We start from the raw sequence: 25743 nt of genomic DNA on the forward strand, positions 1-25743 counted from the left end.
TGCACCCTGCTCACTGTGTACTGCAACGGGACTTGAGTGCAAACCCTGCCTCTTCCAGCACTTCCCCAGCCCTTTGGCACTGTGAGCTCTCGTTTTTACTGTAGTTTTGTCCATTTTAATCAAACACTTCATTTCCCAGCAAGGTAAGGTGGGGAATTCTTTTGACACAGAAGAGACAGAAAGGAGACCAGTTTGGGAGCCCATCACACTGCTGAACGGGTCTCCTGCTGTTAGCTGGACTTGGAAAAGAACTGACGTGCCTCCAACCATTCAGATGGAATATTGGGAAGAAATTCCTCTCTGTGAGGGTGGGCAGGCCCTGGCACAGGGTGCCCAGAGCAGCTGGGGCTGCCCCTGAATCCCTGGCAGTGTCCAAGGCCAGGCTGGACACTGGGGCTTGGAGCAGCCTGGGACAGTGGGAGGTGTCCCTGCCCATGGCAGGGGTGGCTCTGGATGGGCTTTGAGGTCCCTCCAACCCAAACCAGTCTGGGATTCCTACACAGGACTCAGCTGACCAAAGGTGAGTTTTGAGAGCTCAGGTGGCTCAGCTCAGCAGAGCCCCAGCAGGTCCAAAGAGTCAATTCCAGACTGAGCAGCTCCAGCACCCAAGAACCAGCAGAGCTGGGAATTTTGGAAAGGGAGCACTTGCCCAGAGAGCTCACTAGAGCTGAGGGAAGAAGGATGAATGCATTCTGAGCTTCAGGGTAGGAACTCCTTCATTTGACAAAGAATTCACATAAAAAAACAATCCTCAGAAAGCAGAAGTTCCATTCACTCTGACACCAGAGACATGAGAGGAGACCTGAGCTCTCAGGACTGGGACATCTCCATGGGAGTCACTGCTGTGGGACAGCAGAGCCAGGCTGACCTTTCCTGGGAGCTGCTTGGAGCAGCCTCCCCCAGACTTATCAACCCTGCTTTGGGCTCTGTTTTACACTCCAAAATTAAAGCGACACCAAAACACTTGGAAAGCACATTGCAGTTCTGGACACCAACCCACACCACCCTCTCCCTGGAGCAAAACTGATTTTAAACAGCCTTAAAAGCTATCAAATCCTCCCAGTCTTGCACCGCTTTACTGGGACTGCGAAGGAGAAGACAATCAAAGAGCATTGCTACTGCAACATTTGATGTTGCAAAATTATATGGAAGAAATAATTAGGGGAAATATGCAGTTCTTTACTGGCTAAGGTAAACAGACACCCTGGGAATATGAATGGATCACGTACTGCAATTTGAATAATTTATTCTGACTACTCAAACTGTCATAGACGAGCTGTTCAGAAAAATTCCAATCACTCTGAGGAGAATTTCCAGTAAAAAAGGAAATCCCAAACCCATTTTGAAAAGGCCTCGGCATTACAGAGCAGAATCGTGATCCACAACAATTATCCTTACCCCAAAATGGAGTTAAATTCCTCATTTTTGTCATCCAAACATCACTTCTCTCTCTCATCCCTGGAGGTAATTCAAGGACCTCTATTTCACCTCCCCCGAGGGCATCAGCACCAGGTTAGGATATTTTTCTAGACGGCTGACAGCACAAAAATAATTAAATATTTCCAACTCTATCCCTATTTTCTACCCTTAAGAATTAATCAGTTTCTAAAAGGACAACTTTTCTCTACGACTGCTACCCCAAATTATCTCCTGCTTTTTGAAACTCTCATTTTTCTTTTTTAAAGACATAATTTAAAAAAAAAAATTACTGAAAGAGAATTGAAGCGATCTTTAACAACGGCTCTGCTTCAGTCCCAACCACTGCTGATGTGCTGATAAATGGAAGTAGAAAAATAAACTCATCCACTTTACAGCTTCCTCAGCCTTTACACATTTGTCCTACATGAAAAACATGAGAATTTAAATCCATGGCATAGAAACAGCATTAGACACCAAATTGATTCATTACTTCCCAATGAAATCCTTAATACCCAAATCTGGAGAACGCATCACTTCAGAACAGAAATGAACAAACAGGCTCGAATGAAAAGAAAAATAATTTCCATAAATTTCAGTCTCTTTTCCCATCTCATGAATTTATAAACTAAATCAAATTGTCAGGGAAGAAGTGATACTTCCTCGAGCACATTTTGATGGAAGCACCTGCAGTCAGAGTAGAGAAGCAACACCTATGAGCCAACTGCTGACATGAAAAATGGGAAAAAAACATAAATAGAAGCTATAAAAAATAAAAATATTCCATATTTCAGCTGACTGAAGGCATTTATCAGCTGAGTAAATTACGAAGGAATTTGTGGACAGTTCTTGGATCAGAGCATTTAGAAAAATAAACCAAGTCAGCTACAGTTGGGTCTCTCTTGATTCCCTGGCACTTGCACCCTGGCACAGGCTTCCCACCCCCAGCCAGGGAGGCAGCAGCAGGAAGTCCTATTGCAGAAACTTTCCTGGAATGTTCATTGCTCCCAGTGGATTTCTATGGCCAAATTTATCCTCTTTCTCTACGTCTAATCAGCGCACTCCTAAACAGCACAGGAACGCTTTGGACAATCCAGAACTAGAGCCAGTACTGCTCACAGCACCACAGAGTTTGGGTTGCAAGGGACCTGAAAGCTCACTCAGTGCCACCCCTGCCATGGGCAGGGACACCTTCCACTGTCCCAGGCTGCTCCAAGCCCCAATGTCCAGCCTGGCCTTGGACGCTGCCAGGGATCCAGGGGCAGCCCCAGCTGCTCTGGGCACCCTGTGCCAGGGCCTGCCCACCCTCGCAGGGAACAATTCCTTCCCAATATTCCATCCATCCCTGCTCTCTGGCACTGGGAAGCCATTCCCTGTGTCCTGTCCCTCCATCCCTTGTCCCCAGTCCCTCTGCAGCTCTCCTGGAGCCCCTTTAGGCCCTGCAAGGGGCTCTGAGCTCTCCCTGGAGCCTTCTCTTCTCCAGGTGAACACCCCCAGCTCTCCCAGCCTGGCTCCAGAGCAGAGGTGCTCCAGCCCTGGGAGCAGCTCCATGACCTCCTCTGGACTCTCTCCAGCAGCTCCAGGTCCCTCCTGTGCTGGGCCCCAGGGCTGGGGCAGCTCTGCAGGTGGGGTCTCACCTGAGCACAGGGGCACAGGGGCAGAATCCCCCCTCCCCTGCTGCCCGCATTTGCTTATCCCAGGGCACGGGGGGGTTCTGGGTCCCAGCTCTCACCCACAGCACCCCCAGGTCCTTCTTCTCTTAGAGCAGCATCCATAGGAAACCCCTGGCTCCCAAAGGAGCCCAGGGATGAGCAGATGGAGCAGAACTGCACAGCCCTGTGATGTGGCACAGTCCCCAGCAGCAGCCACGTGGGGCACACGAATCAATACAAATCCACTCCTCCTGTTTGAATTTGTCCAGAACATTCCACAAGGGCAACAGCTTCTGACAGAAGTTACTCAATCTGGCAGCTATTGGATCTAACGGATCACCTCTCCTCCTATATAAAAACATAAAGCCAGAATAAACTCCACAGAGCGAGGCCTAATTTGAGCAGATGTTATTACAGGCCTGGGCCTGATCCAGCTCAGATTTGTACTGCTGGCTAATCTAATGTCTTAGACCTGGGATTAATGACCACAGAATAGCATCAGCACCCAGAGATTCACCAAAACACTGCTGGCACTCATCGCTAAAATCACATCATCCACCTCGACTGCTCCCTGAGCTGGAATGGCCAGGCTGGGCCTAGACCCTCGGACTACAAGTGACCAGATTTAATTCCAAGGTTTATTTATTGGCTGCAATACCTTAACTTAGATCTGCACACCACACCACATCTCCATTGCCAGACAAACCAAATCCCGGGCTGGTGAAGATATGTTTGAAAAGGATGGTCAAAAGCTGGTCAAAAACATTCATAAACACTTTAGGGAGCTGTAAGATTGTCCAAAGATGTGGGAAAAATCTACGTGTGGCCAGAGAGGCATAAAGACAATGGCATGAACTAAATTAAAAATCAACTGAAGCACTTTCTCCCTGGAAACATTTCACAGGAATGATAACAACATATAAAGTAATAATTTGAATTTTTTCCATTGTAGAAATGCCGCAAAAAATAGTGCAATAGAGTAAAAGCAAAGTGCAAAGAGTCCTCAAGGTGCCTTTATGGGAAAACTGAGAAAAATCAAGATGAAATCACAGCTCGGTGTCTTTCACACCTACACATACACTGCAAACTTGGGAAATGCTGTTCTCAGAATCCCTTGAAGTGGTAAAACTAAGATGACTTTCCCGCATAAAGCTGATTTTGGAATGAAAAGAACCAAGAGGTGAAAGTATTTTTGTTTAAAATTAAAGAGTGAGACGGTCGTGAAAACAATACAAGAATATCATGGAATCATTTAGGTTGGAAAAGCCCTCCAAGGCTGAAGCACTCTCAAGTCATTAATTCACCCATCTTCCTGAAACAGGAGGGAAAAGTAGGAAATGAACATGGAGCCACAGCTCTTAAGGAATGCCTTTCCTGTGCTCAGGGCACAGCAACTTTCCAAGGTGATTTTACTAAGCAACTTCTCCCCTTAGCCAAAATGCCTGGGATAGCAGGACCCTTCCTTCTTGAGGGCTAAATTAGTTCAATTCCAGCCCAACCTGGTGGTCACTGAGCATTTAATTAAGTAAGGAATATTCAGAGTATAACTCCCAGTCCTTATCAGCGCACCTAAGCCCACTTCAGGAGGGAGGCCACAGGTTTTGTGCCTCTGGGGACATTCTCTTCAATCCCTGTCAATTGTCTCTGAAAACCCAGTAAAACCAGTTTGGACCAGCATGGATATTGTCAATGTGCCTCAGCAATCAGGCCCATTCTTCCAGCATGACATATAAAAAACTGAAAACAAATTGGTCCAACAGAATTAGGGGGAAAAAACCCCAAAGCTTTGTTTCCTGCATTTTTGTGCCCATTGTTTTCCCCTGAGTCCCTCCCCACAGGGCGTTGTGGAAGGGGATTTGAAGCGCCATCACACATCCTCTGCCTCCCCAGGAAGTCAGGCTGATGAAAGGTTGCTGCTGAGAGAGCAGGAAGGTGAAAAGGTATAAAAATAACACCTGATCCACCCAGAGCCGTGAAAGCTGCACTTCCCTGGGTCAGATATCCCCAGGGAACATGGAGGGAAGAGAGCAGGAGGTTTTGGGATTTGCTCCCATTATTCATTAGAGCACTCAAACCATCATAAGGGAAGGGGGGAGAAAAAAACCCACCAAAATAAAATCAAACCACGCCAACATCGACTGATTTTTCTAGGATGGGAAAGAACACAAAGCATTCCTAACTGTGGAATTTTTTTGTTCTGGATGGAGGACCAAGACGCCAGCTCCTCTTTGTCCTCATGTTAGGGGGATTCACTTTGGTCTGCTTGTTTCCTCTACCACAACCTCTACTTTCTCTTCCAAATTCTAATTTAATCTCTAAATCTTTAAATCTTGCCTTGTAGAAGTCCTTTCCCAAGAGTCTACTTTCCATCAAAAACCCTGCCCAAGGATTCAAAGCCCTTGAGAATTTCAGGATGCTCCTCTGAAGGGAAAAAGCACAGGTGGCTCCACATGGAGGCCTCCAAAAATGTGGAGTACAGTGGCAATGAAAAGGTCTGACCTAGGAATAAGGCTCATTCAGTCTTTAAAACAAGTTAAAGCCAAGTCTCAAATCCAGTAATTAAATAAAAATAAATCCATGGGTGAAAATAACTCTCTGCTTATAAAAATCATCCAGAAAATTCGGGTTTGCTGTTAATACGATCTGAAATGCTATCACCCAATTCAGTTCAACACAGGGAAGATCATAAAATAATACATTTATTCCTTAAGAAAGGTCAGGTTCACTCCTTCTAGGATTGCTCACATGAGCACAATCATAACGTAATTTACTATTGTACCTAAATTACTTGATATAAAGTGATATTCATCCCACAGTGGGAAACTGTCAAATCTTAACATCTCTGCTGATCTCAGGAAGATCTTCAAAGGTCACGCACGGTACCTGTGTGCCTGACTATGAAAACAAGCAACAGTTATTTGGGAAAATATTTTTATTCTGTGAGATTTGCTGGTCTCTGACTTCCTGGCACAATGGAACTAAGTATCTGTTTCCTAAGAGCAGGATTTTCTGTTTATTGTGCTGCCAGAGCTCAATGACCACATGCACTGGATGGAATGAAATGTCCCAGCCATCGTTTTGAGATCTTGAGATCCCAAAGCCACAGAAAAGCCATTCCAACATCAACAACAGACCCTTGGAAGCTACAGTGCAGTGCAAGAACTAAGACAAGGAGGAGATTTCACACTTTGTGTGAGCTTGAGACATATTTGTATAGATTAAAACAGAATTAGGTGGATTTTTATTTCTGCATCTCTTGGCAATCCCAACATAAAGTTCGGTCACTGGAAATGTAGAACATCATACATTCCTTATTAACTTTTATATCACAGACTGGGTTGGGTTGGAAGAGACCTCAAAGCTCATCTCATCCCAACTCCTATGCCATGGGCAGGGACAACCTCCCACTAGACCAGTTTGCTCCAAGCCCTCTTGAGCGTGGCCTTGAACACTTCCAGGGATGGGGAGTCCACAACTTCAACCTCTCTTTCTAAAGGTTTTCACAAAGTTTTTTTGATGGCAACATTGGTTTGGATTTATTTATAACCCCTTGTGTGGGAAACAGAGAAGCAGAAACTTCTACAAGTTTCTACAACATAAGGCGCCGACAAAATAATGCTGATGACACCCTTGCTGTTAGTACAGATTTATTTCTAATGAGTAGGGAGAATGAAAGGCTACGAGAGATGAGCTCTGGCAGCGAAACCATTTCAGCTGAGGGGGTTACTCCACCGAAACTGAGCAGCCCACAAATGGAACACATCAGAATACAACAGCAGCTTGCCAAGAACCAATGCATCTGATTCAAAGAGCACAACCATCTTCGTAGCCCTCTTTTGGACACTCCTGACTGCAGGAAAAACCACCCCAGGAGGAGGAAAAGAGCCTGGTTTTAACAGCCACCCCAGAACCAGAGCTTTTCAGCACACAGGTGTGTTAACGATTTATTGAGGGGCTTTACCCATAAATGCATTTATCCAGCCGATCTCGAGCAACTCCAACAAGGAATTCCCCCGGGAATAACAGCAGAGGGGTTCCACCAGCATGACCTGGCTTTGTTCACCATCTCAGGCGCCCGTATCTGATAAACCACAACCATACACAGCACAAAACCAGGCCCAGCTTGCAAGGTAAAAAAAGAAAACCCTAAACACACAGAATAAAAAGCAGGAAAGAGTAGTAACTTACTCTCAGGAGTAAGCTGATTGTAACAGGGTAAAGCACTTCATCCCATCACATTACTCTGACAAATGCAATGCTCAGACCACAGATCAACAACCTAAGAACTCTGTGACTTGACAGGAGAAGTAAAATACTAAAAAAAAGGGACATTCATTTTCTTTTTGAAATTTCCGACTTCATGCAAGTTCTGCCATTTCAGAGGTGTCCTTAAGCTCATGTTCTTAAACTTAGAGCAAACCAACAAGCAATCTGCCAAAAGCCACGTGGGAAACCCACAAGACCACATTGTTAACACTCCTGTCACGCTGCAGAGTAAAATTTCAGCTTTACCCAAACACAACAAAGCCAAAGACTGACCAGAACTTTGTCCTCTGCTACCATCCCACTGACTTAAGAAAAATTAAGAAAGTCTATTTGCAACAAAAGCCTTAAAGACTAGTTAGAAATAATTTGTTGTATAAATAATTGTGGGGCACTCACCGTTGCGACTCTCCTCGTCAATGGGAACTATTGTGGCTGGAGGACCTGTTCTGGCCAACTTGCAATCTATAAAGATGAAAAGGAGAGTTATTTCTCATTGCAAAAGTAGGATCTTGGGGGTTTTGTCGTTGGGTTTTTTTTTTTTTAAGTCAGCATATTTGGCATGCTGAAGGCAAGTATTCCCTTCAATGTGATGTGGGTATGAGCTACAACTGATAGTAAAGTTACACTCACAAAGGATCAAAATCGGAGCTGTTTGCTTGTCCCTTACTCAGACTGCACATCATAGACACACACCCCTCAAATCACAGAATCATGGAAGGGTTTGGGTTGGAAGGGCCTTAAAAATCATCCAGCCCCACCCCCTGCCATGGGCAGGAACACCTTCCACTGTCCCAGGCTGCTCCAAGCCCCAATGTCCAGCCTGGCCTTGGGCACTGCCAGGGATCCAGGGGCAGCCCCAGCTGCTCTGGGTACCTTGTGCCAGGGCCTGCCCACCCTCGCAGGGAAGGATTGTGGTCATATTCCACCACAATCCAGTTGGATGGCTACCCTAATGAAGTTTGTGTCTTGCTCTAGAGATCCCATCAGGAATCTCGGTGTCTGTCAGGACACAGGGAATAAGATGGTAATTTAACCCAAAGAAATAACAAAGGAATGATTAAAGGGTATAAATCATAATTAAAGCTTTACAACAGAAACAAACATAATTTGAACTTAATTGCAACGAAAAAGGATCTACTTAGTGAATGGAATTTTAATAACTCTAAGGAGAACACAAATGAAAAACAGATGAGCAATGTTCAGGAAGTCATATTTTGCCATCTTACCCTCATATTGCCAGTCTGGAGTCAAAAGTTTAGTCATCAATGGAAGCAGAGCAGAATAACGAAAGAAAATAAGTAAGAGTTTGTTGGTTTACTCAAAAGAGAGGTTCAAAGATATCAAGCAGTACATGCAGAGCTAGCAAACGTATAAGTGTAGCCTTAAAATACATAAAAGCATGATCACCACATGTGATGACTGTATTTTAGTACCAGCCAGGTTTTCTATATTGAACAGCAGAAAACCAGTACCCCCTTTAAAGCACATGGAAATAAAAGTTCACTAGGAAGAGCTTTTCATTTTCCAAGAGCCTCATTGACTCAGCAAGAAAAGAGACAACCATTCTTCTTCCCAATCCAGCACACAGGACTGTCTGAGATTGCAGCCCATGATTTTATAGATTTTAAGAGGTTTCTCTGATCCACAGCCCAACCAAACCTCATTTGTATTAAATGGTACCTTCTAATCAAGTTCTGAATTCAAAATAGGAAAGAAATACTCAGCTATTACTGGTTTGTTTTGGTTTTTTGGGGTTTTTTTTACACACAACAAGAGAAATTTTCCCAAGAGAAAATCATCTGTAAATTAAACACAAGAGCAAGCTGAGGTAAATTCTATTTCCCAGCTTATGGTAAAAATTACACATTCGTCAACTTCAAAGGACCCACACTGCAGCTTGTTACAGCCTCAAATTACCCCAGCACAGACAAGGCCTACAAAAGGAGGTGAGAACAGTGATGCATTTGCTCAGATCTCCATTTAGGTGAAGCCCCTAAAGGACACCTCTACATCACTGGGATTTCCTCCAGCAGCAGCTTTGTGTCACTGATGCTGAGTTCAACTGCAAGGCCAAACATCTGAACATCCAAAGATTCATCCATATGAACAGTCTGAATAATGCTGGAATTCCCCAAGCACAGCACTGTGTGCACACAGCTCTGCAACAGCCCCAGGGAGGAGAGCCCAGAGCCTCTGTGGCCAATGTGCTCAGGGCTGGGCACTGCCCAGGGCAGCAGTTCTGCCTCCTGGGCAGGGCAATTGCTGGGCTCAGGCCCTGCCCGGTGCTCTGGTGCCATTGCTGGGCCCCGGAGCAGAGCCCGGGCCCTGCTCGGAGCCCTCCCTGCAGCCAGGGACAGCCAGGGCTGAGGGCCCCTCTCAGCTGGGGCTCCTCTCGAGGCTGAGCAGCCCCGGCTCCCTCAGCCTGTGCTGGGCACGGAGATGCTCCAGGCCCTTCCTCAGCTGCGCAGCCTCCGCCGGCCCCGCTCCAGGAGCTCCCTGGCCCTGCTGTGCTGAGGAGCCAGGGCTGGACACAGCACTCCAGAGGTGCCTCCAGGGCTGCCCAGAGGGGCAGGATCCCTCCCCCCCATACAGATATTGAGAAATAGAGGGAGCTGCTGTGGGTGCCCCTCACTCGCGCTCCTCACGTCACTGCCTGTAGAGATCCGCCACCACACTGACTTTGCCGTCACAGAATCATTCGGGTTGGAAAGACCTCCAAGGTCACCAAGCCCAACCTGTGACCTAATACCTCTGTGCACACTTCACCATTTCAAAGTGCCCTAGACAGTCTAAATAAAATTATGAATGCATGAACTCTCCCTCCATATTCCTTTCATTCTTCTATGGTCTACTTTGATACATAACAATTGAAAATTCTCTGTTTGTTTCCTTTTTAAGAATTAAATTAACTATTGTTATATTTTAAAGCTTTTTCTTTTGCAGGCATTAACAGAGCAAATAAATCACCTGGAAAACCACATCTTTCATACCACTGTAGTTTCTTATGAACACACTGTGTGAGAGGATAAGAAATGTTTGAATTATCTACATGAAATATGGCCTTTGATTTTTTTTTTCCCCCGGTCTTATTTTTTCCACTGAATACAATAAAAATTCCAGGGCCATAACAAAACCAACTCTAACTTTTTTTCTAGAGATGTGTGTTATCATTTTCTAGAGGTTCAGGATTTGGGGAACTGAAAGACCCTTCAACAAGCTGTTAATAAGGGCAAAGAAGCTCAATGATAAAACTTTCATGCAACATTGTTTTCAACAGTGACCACCACACACACAACCAAACTAAATACACAAATAGAAATCCAAAGCAGGGACAATTTTTCAGTCTAAAAATTGCATATATCTCACTAAAAGAATAATAATGATTTTTTTTTAACTCCATGAGCTTTTCCCCCATCTTCTTTGCTTCCATGATGATATTTTCTCCCTGCTGAGTGTCCCAGTGAAAAGCTCACCCAAATTAGACCAACTTCTATTTTACAGTCAATAAGAAAACTATCAAAATTACAAGTCAAATACATGTTCACATGTTAACAACTTTTCCCGAAGTTGGTTTTCCATCAAACACATCCAAATTTCCAGAATAATAATCAAAGCATTCTACAGTGAATTAAAAAGGAATGTTCAGCATTTAAAAGGAATGTTCAGCATTCCAATGTGGATCTCAGGAGTCACAGAGAAAAGGTAGGGCTGGCCAGTGAAATTCAGCAATTTGCAGAGGATTTATTGCAAGTGTGAGCAGGTGAAGCAAGAAAATTTATCATGAGATAAATTTCAGTGAAAAGAAGAGATTAGAGCAAGAGCCGGAACTAGGGGAGAAAAAAACCCAAGCAGGATGGGAGTAGGAAACTTGTGGATTATCCACATGGCACCAGTAAGAGAATTGTGAAGAAACACAGTTTTCTTGCCTAGATAAGAATTTACAGATTATTTCACCTAATTTCACCATGTCAAATCGCAGATTGCTTTTGCTTTTTCCAACACGTCACCCTTCCCTTCTGCAGGAGCAAACCTAACAAAGCCAGAGCCTCAGTTCCACATCCACTGCCATACACTGAACAGACAAATCTAAAACTGCAGCCTGACACAGATTTCCAATTCAGAGACAGTAATTTGAATTAAAAACCTTAAAGACAAGGGATAAGTTGTAAATATATGGGTGGTACCTTTTTTCCCCCTCACAAAATAGAATCAATAAGCAGCAGTATGAGTTCAATAAACCATAGGCTCAAGCACTGTGTTGTACAATCAGGCACCAGTCAGAGACAGTAGGAATTTCTGGGAACATGAAAAAGAACATCTTTGGACTGAGCCAGGTGCAGAGAAAGGTTATTCCCATTGTCAGGAGGATGGAGAATCTAGCCCATAAGAATGACAGAAGTTGGAATTTATTTAATCAAGGAAAATGGAAGCTCTTTGGAAATACACTTGGGGAAGTTAGTAAGGAGGGCAAAGTAAGTTCCTTGAGCTAAAGAGCAACACCAGTGAGCAGTGTCCCTTGGGAAAGGGATTCCATGAATTGTCCTCAGCGATGTTATGTGGAAGAGGCTCAGTTTTTAGGAGAATCCCAGAATGTTTGAGTGGGAAGGGACCTCAAAGCCCATCCAGTGCCACCCCTGCCATGGCAGGGACACCTTCCACTGTCCCAGGCTGCTCCAAGCCCCAATGTCCAGCCTGGCCTTGGACACTGCCAGGGATCCAGGGGCAGCCACAGCTGCTCTGAGAATTCCAGCCCAGCCCCTCCCCACCCTCCCAGGGAACAATTCCTTCCCAATATCCCATCCATCCCTGCCCTCTGGCACTGGGAAGCCATTCCCTGTGTCCTGTCCCTCCACCCCTTGTCCCCAGTCCCTCTCCAGCTCTCCTGGAGCCCCTTTAGGCCCTGCAAGGGGCTCTGAGCTCTCCCTGGAGCCTTCTCCTCTCCAAGTGAGCACCCCCAGCTCTCCCAGCCTGGCTGCAGAGCAGAGGGGCCCCAGCCCTTGGAGCAGCTCTGTGGCCTCCTCAGGACTCGCTCCAGTTGTCTCAACTTTTTTCTCCAGTATTTTGTTTAAATGTTCCTCAACCAAAATGATTCCAGCACTAAGACTGCTTTATTCAACCTAAACAAGCACAGAATAACTGCAGCCCCAAAGGTGATTCAGGAAGGAAATATTTCCCCAAGATTTTAAACCCAGAGAGCAGAAAGGTGCCCCATGTCAGTGTGTGGGCCTTGGTAGAACTCTTTTAGCCATTATTTCACCTCTTCCGATTTTACACTGCAGTTTATTACCAGAATGCATTACCAGAACATGCCTTTGTTCCAACTTTCTCAACAAAAAACAAGCTGTCCTTGAAATTCCTAGGCGTAATGGAGCAGTTTTTGAAGTCAAATCATGATAAATCAAACACTCTTAAAAAAGGAAAAGCATTCCATAAATGAGCTTCCCTCCCTGCAGTTTTCATGACGCATTTTATGTTTAAGCAGCAATGCTGGTAAATGGAATCTTGAGGCAGCACCGCCCCTGCCCCAAACTCCTTACGGAAAAGGCAACCAGAACTTACTAAATAAAACAAGCTCTGAAGGCTTTCCTAAGGCCTTGCAGCAAAAGCATTTCTGTTCCTGTGGTTAACTTCTCTGTTTTTCCTAACAGTGCTTCTGCTTTACTCTCCCATAATCAAGAAGAGGGAATAAATAAAGGGCCTCTCTCCTTGGGAGCAAAGTAAGAAGCTCTTTAGCAAACTCACCATGTAACAGTGTCAAGGCTCAGCTCTATTTGGTTTCTGCTGGCTAATTTTCATTATTTTAATTTCTAATTATTTTTAATGAGGTGGCTCAGAGGAAACCTTCAGCCACGGTCCTAGACGAGCTGCTCAGCAAGGTCAAACAGCCTGAGCAGAGACAAACACAACAACTTGGATCATCAGGTATTTTCCCAACAGAGACCTGTTGGATCATCTTCCTTTCACCTTTGAAACACCTTCAAATCCCCTTCCCATCCAGCAGTTCTATTCCTTGAAGGACTTCTCTCTGTTTTACAGCTAAAAGAACAGAGAATCATCTATAAAAATTAAAACAAAGGTTAATAAACCAGCTAACAATAAACTCCCAGTGTGGGGAGCCAACAGGCGAAGCCAAGAGCTCTGCAGACACCTGAGAGGAGAGAGTCTCCAGCGGGAGGTGGCCCTGCCCATGGCAGGGGGGAACTGGAAGATCTTGGAGGTCCCTTCCAACCCAGACCAGCCTGTGACTCCATGGTCACATGAGCTGGGGTTTGCCTGACAGCCAAAGGTCCCCTCCAACCACCACTGCCCCACAGCTATGGGGGTTTGCAGTTTCCAGCAGCTCCCTTTCTCCTCCTGAGCTCTTCTCTTCATCCCCACCATCCCAAAGGCCATCTGCATCTTCACAGTCCCTCTGCCACAGGACTGCCACCTCCAAGGGGACCAGTTCCTCCAAAAAGGGCTTTCACAGGACTTTCCACACAGGTCTCCTGCTCCCAATCACTGGAGGGACTCTCAGACTCACAGAATGGTTTGGGCTGGAAGGAACCTTTGGAATCATCTGGTTCCAACCCCTGTCATGGGCAGGGACACCTTCCACTATGAACAACAGGTTAAGGAGTAGCTGGAGACACCTGAACTCCTACAGCACTCACTGTGTGTGGAGGTTACGAGGCTGCAGCAGCTTTTGAAAATCTCTCCTCAGGAACTTTTGTGAAAAGCCCCACACTCACATTTCTGAGGTGTCTCACACTCATATTTCTCAGAGGCCCCATACTCACATTTCTGAGGTGTCCCACACTCACATTTCTGAGAGGTCCCACACTCACATTTCTGAGGTGTCCCACCTCACCCACACTGAGATTCTGACAGTGCTGGCATCAAGGCAGAGGAGTCACAGCCACCCAAAATTGCCTATATACTACCCTTAATAAACACAATCACTTGGAAACCCCAAATAACCACTCATACTTCCTATATCCCTAAAGTCCAGCTCAATAAAACATTTGAATGGCCAGGGAGCAGTGTCAGGAGAGGGCTGTTCTGGTCTTTGAGTCACACGGCTTCAAAGTTTAATAAGAAAAGCAGCTTGGCCCACAAAGCTGTAAAAATTTAAGTGGCTTCAAGCACAAAAAGGTCCCCCCCAAGACTTGAGAGGGGATTTGTTTTCCTATTAACAGAGCACAACTTTGGGAAAAGTTCAATAACTTAGTCCTATCCCTCTAGAGACAGAAGGAGTTCTACTTTGACACAAAAAATAAGTGAGTAGCCCTGCAGGGAGAACAGCACAATCATCTGGGAAGCAAAGAGCCAGCCTGAATCTTCCTGGGAAAAACAAACAGTTATCCTGAACCTTCTGGGGAAACAAACCGTTATCCTGAACCTTCCTGGGGAAACAAAGGTATCCTGAACCTTCCTGGGAAAAACAAAGGAATCCTGAACCTTCACGGGGAAACAAACAGTTATCCTGAACCTTCCTGGGAAAACAAAGGTATCCTGAACCTTCCTGGGAAAAACAAACAGTTATCCTGAACCTTCTGGGGAAACAAAGGTATCCTGAACCTTCCTGGGGAAACAAACAGCCAGCCTGAACCTTCCTGGGACACGATTCTGGGAAATAACTGCAATCTCCTCCCAAGTGCTCCTGAAATAAAACTTGGAAAAAAATTCCACTTCCATATGCTAATCACCAACTCTTCTTCCAGCTGCTGCAGAAACACTCAATCATTACTCTGAGTTATTTCATTATTTATCTTATATTCAAGTTTGCTTTTATTTAGTCAGATAAATTGTTCCGCTTGTTTTTATTTAAACAATCACAGGGAGTGCAATGGGCAATTTCAAACCCCTGACTCAGTTCCTAGCAGATTCTCAGCCCAATTTAAAAGATTTTCCATTTAATAAAGTTATACCCTCTAACTGCTGAAGGAAATTATTTTATTTGTTGGCAGAATAAAAGTTTATTCTTAACTTTTGACTGAAACAAGAATCAAACTCTAAACCTTGTCAGTAGTTGCGGAAGGCTCCTCAGCATCAATCCCTTACTTCCTAGGGCTGCTCCGCAAGACAGGAAAGAACAAAGTATTAACTCTTGAATTTGTCTTTCTGTTGATTTTTCCAAATTCTTCCTGAATCCATGAGAGTGTGCAGCATCCACAGCATCTTGGAGCAAGCTTAAATTGAACAAGTCACAGCTTGCTCACGTGCTACGATCCCATCATCGTGCAGGAAGAAGCAGCACCGAACCATTCCCTACCGACCCTCCATTCCCTCTATGTCTCCAATAAACCACTTTATCATCCCCAAATACTGCAGCAAACAAGAATTTATAGCGAGTTCGGGGCTCTGCTCCACTTCAGTGACTGTGTGCTGTCAATAAGACAAATGGTAAAATGGAAACGTCTTCAAGGAGCCACTAAAGCCACTTTCTTTGATATGCGTGTGAAAGAAAAAACCTTGGATAGCTCAACATCCAACATGGAGAAAACCTCTGTGGGAACGAGGAAATGACAACTTGTCTGCTACCACAAAAAGCCTGACCCAGCAAGCAAGTCCAAATTATTTTCCAAAGAGTGGGAGCAGAGTTTGAAAAAAAACAGAGGGAACTTTTCTAGGGCCTAGAGGGGAGCAAAAATTCTGGATTTCTTATGTTTTGTTTCTTCCCCTCTGTGTTTATAAACATTTTAATTTTTAAAAAGTTTTAAAATTTTTAAAAAATTTTAATTTAGCTCCAGAGAGAGAATTAAACAAAGCCAACTCTCAGCATTCAGCAGTCTTAATTTCATGGATACTCTTTTCTTCAACCACGACCCTTTGCATCGTGGAGAGGGGAAGAAAAGAAGAGCTTGTGAAAGAGGGTTTGGAGAGTCAGAGATGACGAGGGGCTGAGGCTGCTGAGCCAGGAGAAGAAAAGGTTGTGTGGAGATCTCACAGCACCTTCTAGGATCTCAGGGGCTACAGGGAAGCTGGAGAGGGACCCTGCAGCAGGAACTGGAGTGCCAGGACAAGGGGGAATGGGCTCAGACTGACAGAGGGGAAATTTAGATGGGATATTGGGAAGGAATTGTTCCCTGGGAGGGTGGGCAGGCCCTGGCACAGGGTGCCCAGAGCAGCTGGGGCTGCCCCTGGATCCCTGGCAGTGTCCAAGACATTGAGGCTTGGAGCAGCCTGGGACAGTGGGAGGTGTCCCTGCCCATGGCAGGGGTGGAATTTTGGATCTTTAATGTCCCTTCCAACCCAAACCATTCAGTGATTTTAAAGTATTCAAAGCCTTTTCTCCCCATTTCCTCCACATGGTTAAGCCCATCAAACACTTTTACAGAAGTCTTGGAGATACAAAGTGAGAATCACCAAGTCCCGTCCTCAAGCCTGACTCACTGATAATACTGTGGCCATTTTAAATAAGGAATTAAGTTATTAACAAGGAAATGGACACTTGATTTGGAAATTAAAGAGAGTGTTTGTGTGTGTGGCACACACAAGATCCAGGATGGCACAAGGCCAGAACACCTGCACTGATTCACTAAAACCCTGCCAGCACAACGAATGCCACGAGGGCAGTTGTGACCCTGAGGTGGCTGGTGAGGGCACAAGCTGCTGAGAGAGCCCAATTCAAGAGACCTCCACTGTTCACAACCCCAGCATGTCAATGCTAAAACCTCCAGCGTGGGAGCTTTTATGGATTGAAAGCCCCAGCAAAGCTCCTGGGAGCTGGCGATCCCTGGGAAAGCGAGAGTGGCCTTTCCAAATTGAAGAGGCAAGGAGTGAAATCCTTGCAGGCTGTTAAAGCACCTCACATTTCTCTCTGCCTGAACAGGTATTTCTGTTCCAGCTGCACTTGATTCTCCAAAATGCCTCCTGAAGGAAGCTGTCCTTTGTCCTTACCTCCAATTCCATTCAGCAGGGAACACTCAGGGGGAAAAACACAGCCATGAAAGAGCGTCTAAAACCCGATTTACAGACTGAGGGTCCTCATAAAGAGCCACATAGAGCCATACATTTAAACTGAGTAACTAAGCAACCCCATGGCAGGGGAAAATGCCCTGCCTTGTTTCCTGTGTGGGCATTCATCTCCACAGCTGGGCAATTTCGGAGGAGCTTGGCATAACCTTTACATTAGCTGGCTTGTGCTGCCATGGCTCTGCATTGAAAACGGCATAAGAAGGGCTTTCACGGACTATTTTCAGCTCTTCCTGAGAGAAATCCCTAATTGGAGAATCTGGGAAGGCACCCCAGCAAACCTGAGTTTGATTCAGACCCCTTTGAGATCCTGCTTAAACCTCCAGACTTTGTGTGCTTTGATCAGAGTTAAGCCCTGCTCTAAAACGTGGAGCTCAGGAATTCCAAGGCGAGAGAGACAGGTGAGTTTGGGGTGGGTTGGTTTGAACTGGACAAGAAGCGAGGCTGGGAGACAAACCAGTACCAAAAGGACAAAAAGCAAATAAAGACCATTATGAAAAGCTCCCGTTCCATTTCAGAACACGCAGCCCAATCAGCCAATTTATTTTGTGGCTTTATTCTGCCATTCTTCCACGTTTTTTTCTTTACTTTATATACAGATACAGTATCTCTAAAGGGTTTGCGATGCACAAATTGCCCTGCAAGTGCTGTGCATTGCCATTTTATTTTTACAGCTCGAGAAGAATGCCAAGCCATCCCTCTTTCAGGCAATGTGCTTTTAGATTGAAATAACTCCCCATTTTACAAGCAGTTTTGGAGTCGACAGGAGTCTTTAAAATCATACTTGTGCCTGAAAACACTGTAAAGCACATAAAAATATGATACTATGCCAAGCAGCAGCTAAAATTACCATTACCAAAAGTCATTTTTAAGACCATTAAAAAGCACTGGATGAGTCAAGAAAAGCCGCAATATCTTCAGAAGTGCTTTCAAAAGTTGATTAAACCTCCTTTTAACCATTCCTACGTGCCCTGATGCCTTGAGGTGGCCACCTAAAAACAGAGGCTAGACAAGAATAAGAGAATAAAAGCAGGTATTTATCTGAAGGGCCTTCAAAGGCACACCCTGGGCACTCCAGAGGCTCCACCCAAGACGGACCCTGGGTCAGGGGTTCTTCACCTTTTTATGAGTTTGGTCCATTTGCATATCAGGGTTAATTCTCCAATTATAACCTCAGTTCATGATGTAATTACCCCAAGTTTGCTCCCCCTTTAGAGGCTTTAGTTTACACATTTTGGGGCCTGGGACAATCGAGGTGTCCTTGAAGAGCAAACCTGGAGAGGTTTGTTCTGTCTGACCAGCGTGAGAGAACAGCAGCTGAGAGGGCACAAGGAACCTCAGAGGGACACAGCAGGCAGTCCAGGATTTGAAAAATATAAAAGTTAAAACCTAAGGCATCACCCCAGCATTCAAATTTCATCTTACTTTCAATATTTGTTGGGATTGCATTTTCCCTGTTACGCCTGTGATGCATTTAAGAAGGAACTTCCATAGAGGAGGATGAAAAATTTCTAATACTGGAAATTCAACTGATTCCTGGTACTATAAGCAAATTTTAAACTAAATTTTGACTGCTGTAGTACCAGTAGTAAAAGCAACTTGGAAAAAGCAGTTGGAGATAACGCCTGACTTTCCTATTGCTGGATTTTCTTTAAAATCAAATAAATTGGCATTTATTAACTGAAACCTGAGGTGAGCCAGTAATATTCAGCCTTGTCCTGTTCCTGAAGGGCAAATTTGTCAGTTTTAAATCTCAGGTTAAATGTTGAGGTTTAAAATCATATTTAATAATCAGGCTTCTCATCTTGTCCTGAAGAGTTTCTCCTATTTCAGTCCAGACTTTTATATGTCCTCAACAGGCACAGAAAAACCTCAGTTTGTGTCCACAGAACTGATGGAGATGAGCTGAGGTGAGAGAAAGAAGCATTAAAAGTAACTTTTAAACTAATTTTAGGGAAAAAACTTTCATGGAACTTCGAGATGCACACAGGAATATGATTCCTTGTAAAACCAGATGTCAAATTTTAGAATATTTCAATACCATGTGAATACCATTGAATGTATTTTTGAGGCTGTGATTTCAGTGACTTCTTTTAAAAAGCAGCACTTTGTAAATCAGAGTAGAAAAGTGTTACACAGACATGAAACCTCCAACTTTGGGGTTTTAAGATTCTAACCCCACCCCCAACCTAAAAATCAGCAACGTCCACATGTCATTCAAAAAAATGAATCAAGGTATCAGTGTCTGGTAGAACAATTTTGCTCCTCTGAAGTCACCTCTCCCAGGCCATAAATATTCCTGTAATTCCAGAACCTTCCCCTTGGTGCCTTTCCAGCAGGTAACCCAGGAAAACAGGCACTAATTAAGCTGCCACTCCTCGGACTGTTTGTGTTCCAGGGAATTAACCACCACTGTGGGGAGATTTACATATTGTGCCTATAAATAGCTCTCTCCTGACATCTCTAATGAAGGCAATGTTGATCAACATCTTCCTGTAATTTAATCAGGACCTCCAGCAGCAGTGGCAGAAGGTGAGGGTGTGGCTTTGCCATTCCAAGACATCCCCTTGTCTTAAAAGACACTCAGTTCCCTCAGCTCCTCAAATGCTCCCTCAGACTCTGCTAGAAACACCCAGACTAGCGGATTTTCACAAGTGCATCTTAATTACAACAACACTGTTTCCTCCCTCTTTCCCCCAAAATGCAGCCCTGTTCTGGAGGAACACGTCCTACCATCATGGGACTGCCCTGAATTATCCACCCGAAAGCAGAGAATTCTCCATCCATCCCTGCAGGAACAACCATCTGCACCACTGAGGACTCACCTGGATGTTGAAAGGCTGGACCTTGGTACTGGGTCTTAACTAAACCATGATTTAATTCCCACTGAGCACTGTCCTGAGGTAAGGCAGGGTGCTGTGCTTTGGAAAGGCTTCTAGATTTTAAGTATCCAACATTAACAATCAGAAAAGCCCCAAAAGGGCCAAAATTTTGGTTTTAAGCCCATTTCCAGGCAGACATGCAGTGGCAGAACCCAGGAAATGGCATGGAATGAACTTCCTACTTCCAACGGAGTTCCTGTGGCTTCATAAAGTTCCCTCATTTTGCACAGAGGGTGCTGACACAAACTCAGGCATGGCAAAGTTACTCAGGCAAGGACCTGGGAAGTGCTGCCCTCCCAGCCTGGGCATAAAGGTGTGAGAGGAAAACAGGCTCCAAAGCCACAGGTCCTTTTCCCCCTCAGGAAAGGTGAAGGCACCTAAGACATTGTGCAGCTCCTGAGGCCCAGCCATTTGCATGTCCCCCATCCGTGAAAAACGTGGAGTAAGGAGACTCCACAGGAGGTGTCACCCTTGGAAGTGCCTGTTAACAAACTATGGTCCAATGGGTTCGATAATTGGAGCCTGAGCTGCTTGCTGACCATCCTGGAGCCAGCCTGTGTCCAAACAGCCTCAGTTAATTAGGAAAGCAATGAGGGCTTCAGTGCTGGAGAGCTACAGAGAGTTATTTGTGGTGAGCTGCACACTTTGGAGACCTAATTTGTTGAGCAGAAACCAAGGCTGTCTTGGTTTTATAATTAAAATTGGTCCTGGTCTACAATGCGTTACAGGAGATGTGCTTTGGCTTCCTGTCCCACAGCTTATCATTCATGTTTTCAGGTCAATTTACAAAATATCTCCCAGTCTGCAAAAAAAAAAAAAAACAAACCCCACTCAAATTAATAAAAAGCAGGATGAGAAAGAGAAAGGGAAAATGCAAAGTCAGTATTTTCTTCAAAATTTGTTTTAGGAAAACCTTCTGGTGAAAAACATGAAGGGGGAACTTAAACCTCTTTTGTTTTTAAGTATTTATTTAATAAGCAAACCACAGCCTGAGGTGGAAGAACGTCCTGGCATCCTCTGTTACTTCCTGCCACAATCTCCTTATCCTTGTCTTCGGAAAGTTTGGGCCCTGTTAATCCAAAATGGTCTGGAAATTGCAAAATGTGACAGCCTTTGATTGCCTTTGAAGCAATTTAGGGTTTCTTTTAATGGATGGAAGGTTTACAGGTATCTCCTCTGGAAAGCAACGCTGTGAGGGAGGAATTATGGGATGGAACAAAGGACTGTTGGACTCAGCACCTTTCAGCTCACAGCGGTTCCAAGCATCCATCCAGAGAGGATTCCCAAGAAAGGGATGTTAAAATCAGAGGCGCTGATCATGGAATCCCAGACTGGTTTGGGCAGGAAGGGACCTTAAAGCCCATCCAGTCCCACGGGCAGGGACACCTTCCACTATCCCAGGTTGCTCCAGCCTGGCCTTGGACACTGCCAGGGATCCAGGGTCCTGCGCACCCTCCCAGGGAACAACTCCTTCCCAATATCCCACCTAACCCTGCCCTCTGGCAGTGAGAAGCCATTCCCCCTTGTCCTATCAAGGATACTGCTGTGTGGACTCTCCAGACTCTAAACACTAAAAGACTCCTTCCAGAAACTTTAGTCAGGATGATTTTTTTCTGGCTTATTTTTTCTTTGATAACATCATGGAAATTAAGTCTAAGCATGGTTCATCTGCTGTCTGAAACCTTTATCATCAACCAGCTGATAAATTGCAAGGAGAGAGTCGCTGGATTTCTGCTTCATTGGAAAAGACATTTCATATCCCTTGCAATATTGACTCCAAAGCCTGAAAATATTTACTTCTCCATTTTTACCTCCTTAGAAAACACTTTCAAAAATAAACACCTTACAGGACATCCTGATTACCATCAAAATCTCTGTCTGGCACCACTCTTGAGAGAGTTGAAGGCATGGAAAAAATGTCATTCCCTACAAGGCAGCAGTGGAGTCTCTATCCCTGGAGGGGTCCAAGGAAGAGCTGGAGGTGGCACTCAGTGCTCTGGGCTGGGGACAAGGTGGGCATCGGGCACAGCTTGGACTCTGTGATCTGAGAGGGCTTTTCCAGCCTCAATGACTCTCTGAAATAGCAGAAAAATATCATAAATTCTGCTCCTTGTTCTGGCAAGAAGCTGAACTTGCATTTTGTGTCTGTCTACCTCTGTACATTAATTTTATTTTACCTGTGTAAATCAACGTAAAATGTAATTCAGCTCCTAGTTGCAAAGACAATCAAAAATTTTTTAAAACAATTAAAAAAAATAATAAAAACGTAATTAAAAGGAGGATATTTGCTGGGAGAAATTAAGAGTGATCATCTGTCCATGTAAGGACACAGCTCTGCTCAGTGCTTTGGCTCCTTTGGAAAATGGGAAATGTCAAAGTAATCTCTGCCTATCAGTGATCCTTCCAGAGACCTAAGGACACATAAAACCCTTCTCCAAGCAGCACCTGCCTGGAAAGCACAGGATTAGGAGGTGTCCTTGCTAGGTTAGCTTAATCCAGGTGAACATCTAGGGAAGTCTTCCATCAGCAAGGATGGGCAGCATAAAAAAAAAAGGTGTTTTTTCTTAATGTAATTTATAAAAATACATTAATAATTTGGACCTGCAGGCTGCCAGAGGCCATCAGTAGGAGGACAAAAGTGATGCCTAAAGCTGGACTCAGTTTCATTTCTAATAGCTGGAAATAAAAGGATCCAGGGCAGCTTTCAAATCCTTTCTGTAAGGTTTTCCCCTCCAAGATAGCACTGGAAATAATCCTGCAGATGAGACAGCAATTGCACGGGTATTTCTGTAGGATTTAAAGTCTTCTTGGAGCTCAGTAATGCTCAAACTCTTTCCCTCCTAATCCCATTCAGTTTTTGAAGCCCTATTTTTTGATTTTATCTCACCCACAGACACTGATAAAGAGGCAGCACACCTGACACAGAGCTCCTCAGCCTCTGCTCCAGCTCCAGGCTGGCTGAAATGGAGAGCTTGATTAATTTTGTATTAGCCAGCTGCACAATTGGAAATAAATCCCAAGCCATTGATTACATGGGAAGAACAAGCAGATAAGGTATTTTCTTTGCAGATCTCCAGTACTTAATTATACAAAGGTTCTACCCACAGGCATGGTGAGAAGGCAGCTGAGCACAGCTCCGGGAGTTCTTTATTATTTTCTATGTGTGATTGTTCATGTTCTTTAAGTCCAAAATTAGGTGCTGGTTTTGGTTGGGCACAAGATTCTGGTCCACAATAGGTTTAATTCTCGATAAAGAAGAAACCAGTTGTTTATCTGAAGCCATTCACGTTTTGCCTTTCCCTGGCAGTTCGTTCATAACTATTTTAATTAGCAGACAACCATGGGGTCAGTGACTATGTGGAGCTTTGGAAAGAGTTTGGATACTGAACAATTCAAGGATATTTAAAATACACTGGTATCACCACGTTTCTTGGAGCACTCAGAGTGTTATTACCCCAGCAGAGCCTCTCCTCACCTGTTAATCACCATCTCCTGAGCAGAATGAAAAGACCTAGGCTTGGAAACCAAAGTGCTCAGCCCCTGGAGCTGGGAAACCACTGCCTGTGCCACTCTTCCCATGGATTTTCTTACCTAAACAGACCAAATTGGAGATCTGAGGAGAAGCTGACTGGAGCAGCATCCCAGAGGGAAGCTGCTGTGTCATCCTGATTAGCTCCATTTGATTACACCTTCTTAATTGCTCGTGCACCCAAGCTCATTAAATGAAAAATAATCTTGCTTTCCTGCAGGGTGGGCACTGGAGGCTTGAGAGATGGACACCACTGGTGGAAGCTTTGAGAGACTGCGAAGAGCAAAGGCGACAAAGGCCACATCTGCTTTCAGTGGCCACAGGACCCTTGATGTCACTGGGAGCCCAGGGCCAGAGTGTTCCTCATTAACTTCTCAACTATAACATATAATATTCATTTTTAAATCATTCCATTTTTTTTTCTTTACTGTTCACCCAGAAATTATTCCAGAGCATTTCTGAAGAAAAACTCTGTGTTTCCAAGCCATGTGGCACATGGAGAAGCAGGCTGACTTCTGCAGTAGAGACCCCACCTGCAGAGCTGCCCCAGCCCTGGGGCCCACAGGGCCTGGAGCTGCTGGAGAGAGTCCAGAGGAGGCTCCAGGATGAGCAGGGGGATGGAGCAGCTCTGCTGGGAGGAAAGGCTGGGAGAGCTGGGGGTGCTCACCTGGAGAGGAGAAGGCTCCAGGAAAGCTCAGAGCCCCTTGCAGGGCCTAAAGGGGCTACAGGAAACACGGAGAGAGACTCTTTACAAGGGCTGGAGGGCCAGGACACAGGGAATGGCTTCCCAGTGCCAGAGGGCAGGGATGGATGGGATATTGGGAAGGAATTGTTCCCTGGCAGGGTGGGCAGGCCCTGGCACAGGGTGCCCAGAGCAGCTGGGGCTGCCCCTGGATCCCTGGCAGTGTCCAAGGCCAGGCTGGATGGGGCCCATTCTGTGAGTTACACTCTCACCCTTTACTGGCTTTTTGGGGTTGGGCTTGTTTTTTTTACTTTTGGAAATAATGAAATAAACAATGCACTTGCACATCATTTGTATTTGAACGTCCCATACATCTTTTCTTTTCCAACATATGCAACTGTAGGAAATTTTCACAGCCTTGAATTTACTTCCACAGCAGCCATCAATCACTCTGAAATGTTATTGTGCTGGCTTTGTTGATAGTGATTTTGTTTACAGTTTCCTCTTCACTGAAGTGCCACATTCTGTAAGATCTGTTCCTTATGAGACACTCACAAAGTACCTTTGTCCTGGTAGGAAATCTATCCCAGTTCAATGAAATGGGGCATCAGCAAATCCTGTGGAGCAAAATGCTACAGAGTGGGAAGAAGAGGCTTTTGTTTGATAGATGGTTTAGGAGCATTAACTTGGAGTTCTCTGTATATTTTCTATGAATACAACAACAACATTTTTAAAAATCCAAAAGAAATAAATAAAAAAACACCCCACCTCAAAGCATTGAAAAAGCTGCTTCCTTTGTGTTTCTGTGTGTAAGAGCAGAGTACCTGCACAGAATCACAGAGTAATTTCAGTTCAAAGGGACTTTTTAAACTCCCACCCCTGCCATGGGCAGGGACACCTCCCACTGTCCCAGGCTGCTCCAAGCCCCAATGTCCAGCCTGGCCTTGGGCACTGCCAGGGATCCAGGGGCAGCCCCAGCTGCTCTGGGCACCCTGTGCCAGGGCCTGCCCACCCTCCCAGGGAACAATTCCTGCCCAATATCCCATCCATCCCTGCCCTCCTCCAGCTTAAGGCCATTGCCTGTGTCCTGTCACTCCACAGCCTCATGAAAAGTTCCTCTCCAGGAAATGCCTCTTTTGATTTATATTAGGCACAAAACCCTTCAAGTTGTCAGAAAGTTACAACAGGCACTGCCCAGATTTGTGCAATTAATTCTGCAATAAAAAATAGTAAAGGAAAACTTGGAAGGATTTAAAAAAAAACACTGAAGAAAGGGCAGAGCTGAGGTTTTTGACTTGTGGGTGTGAAACTTCACTTTCTAAACAAACACATTGAGCTCTATAATAGAAGCACATTGAG

General features: G+C 44.9%; 1 protein-coding gene across 19 annotated transcripts in view; it reads right to left on the reverse strand.

The window, feature by feature from the left end:
* The window catches only part of PCDH15 (protocadherin related 15), a 684600-nt gene that overhangs the window by 248812 nt on the left and 410045 nt on the right, over window positions 1-25743 (reverse strand). For 14 of the 19 annotated variants that reach the window (XM_032115586.1, XM_032115590.1, XM_032115588.1 and 11 more), the window contains 2 exons: window positions 8561-8575; window positions 7731-7796 (listed from right to left, as the gene is read on the reverse strand). In XM_032115586.1, the coding sequence (XP_031971477.1) occupies window positions 7731-7796; window positions 8561-8575 (81 nt within the window). The remainder of the gene's footprint in view (window positions 1-7730; window positions 7797-8560; window positions 8576-25743) is intronic. The other 5 variants (XM_032115593.1, XM_032115587.1, XM_032115591.1 and 2 more) reach the window with 1 other exon arrangement.

This window comes from Corvus moneduloides, chromosome 8, assembly GCF_009650955.1.
Source record: "Corvus moneduloides isolate bCorMon1 chromosome 8, bCorMon1.pri, whole genome shotgun sequence".
Taxonomy (NCBI): domain Eukaryota; kingdom Metazoa; phylum Chordata; class Aves; order Passeriformes; family Corvidae; genus Corvus; species Corvus moneduloides.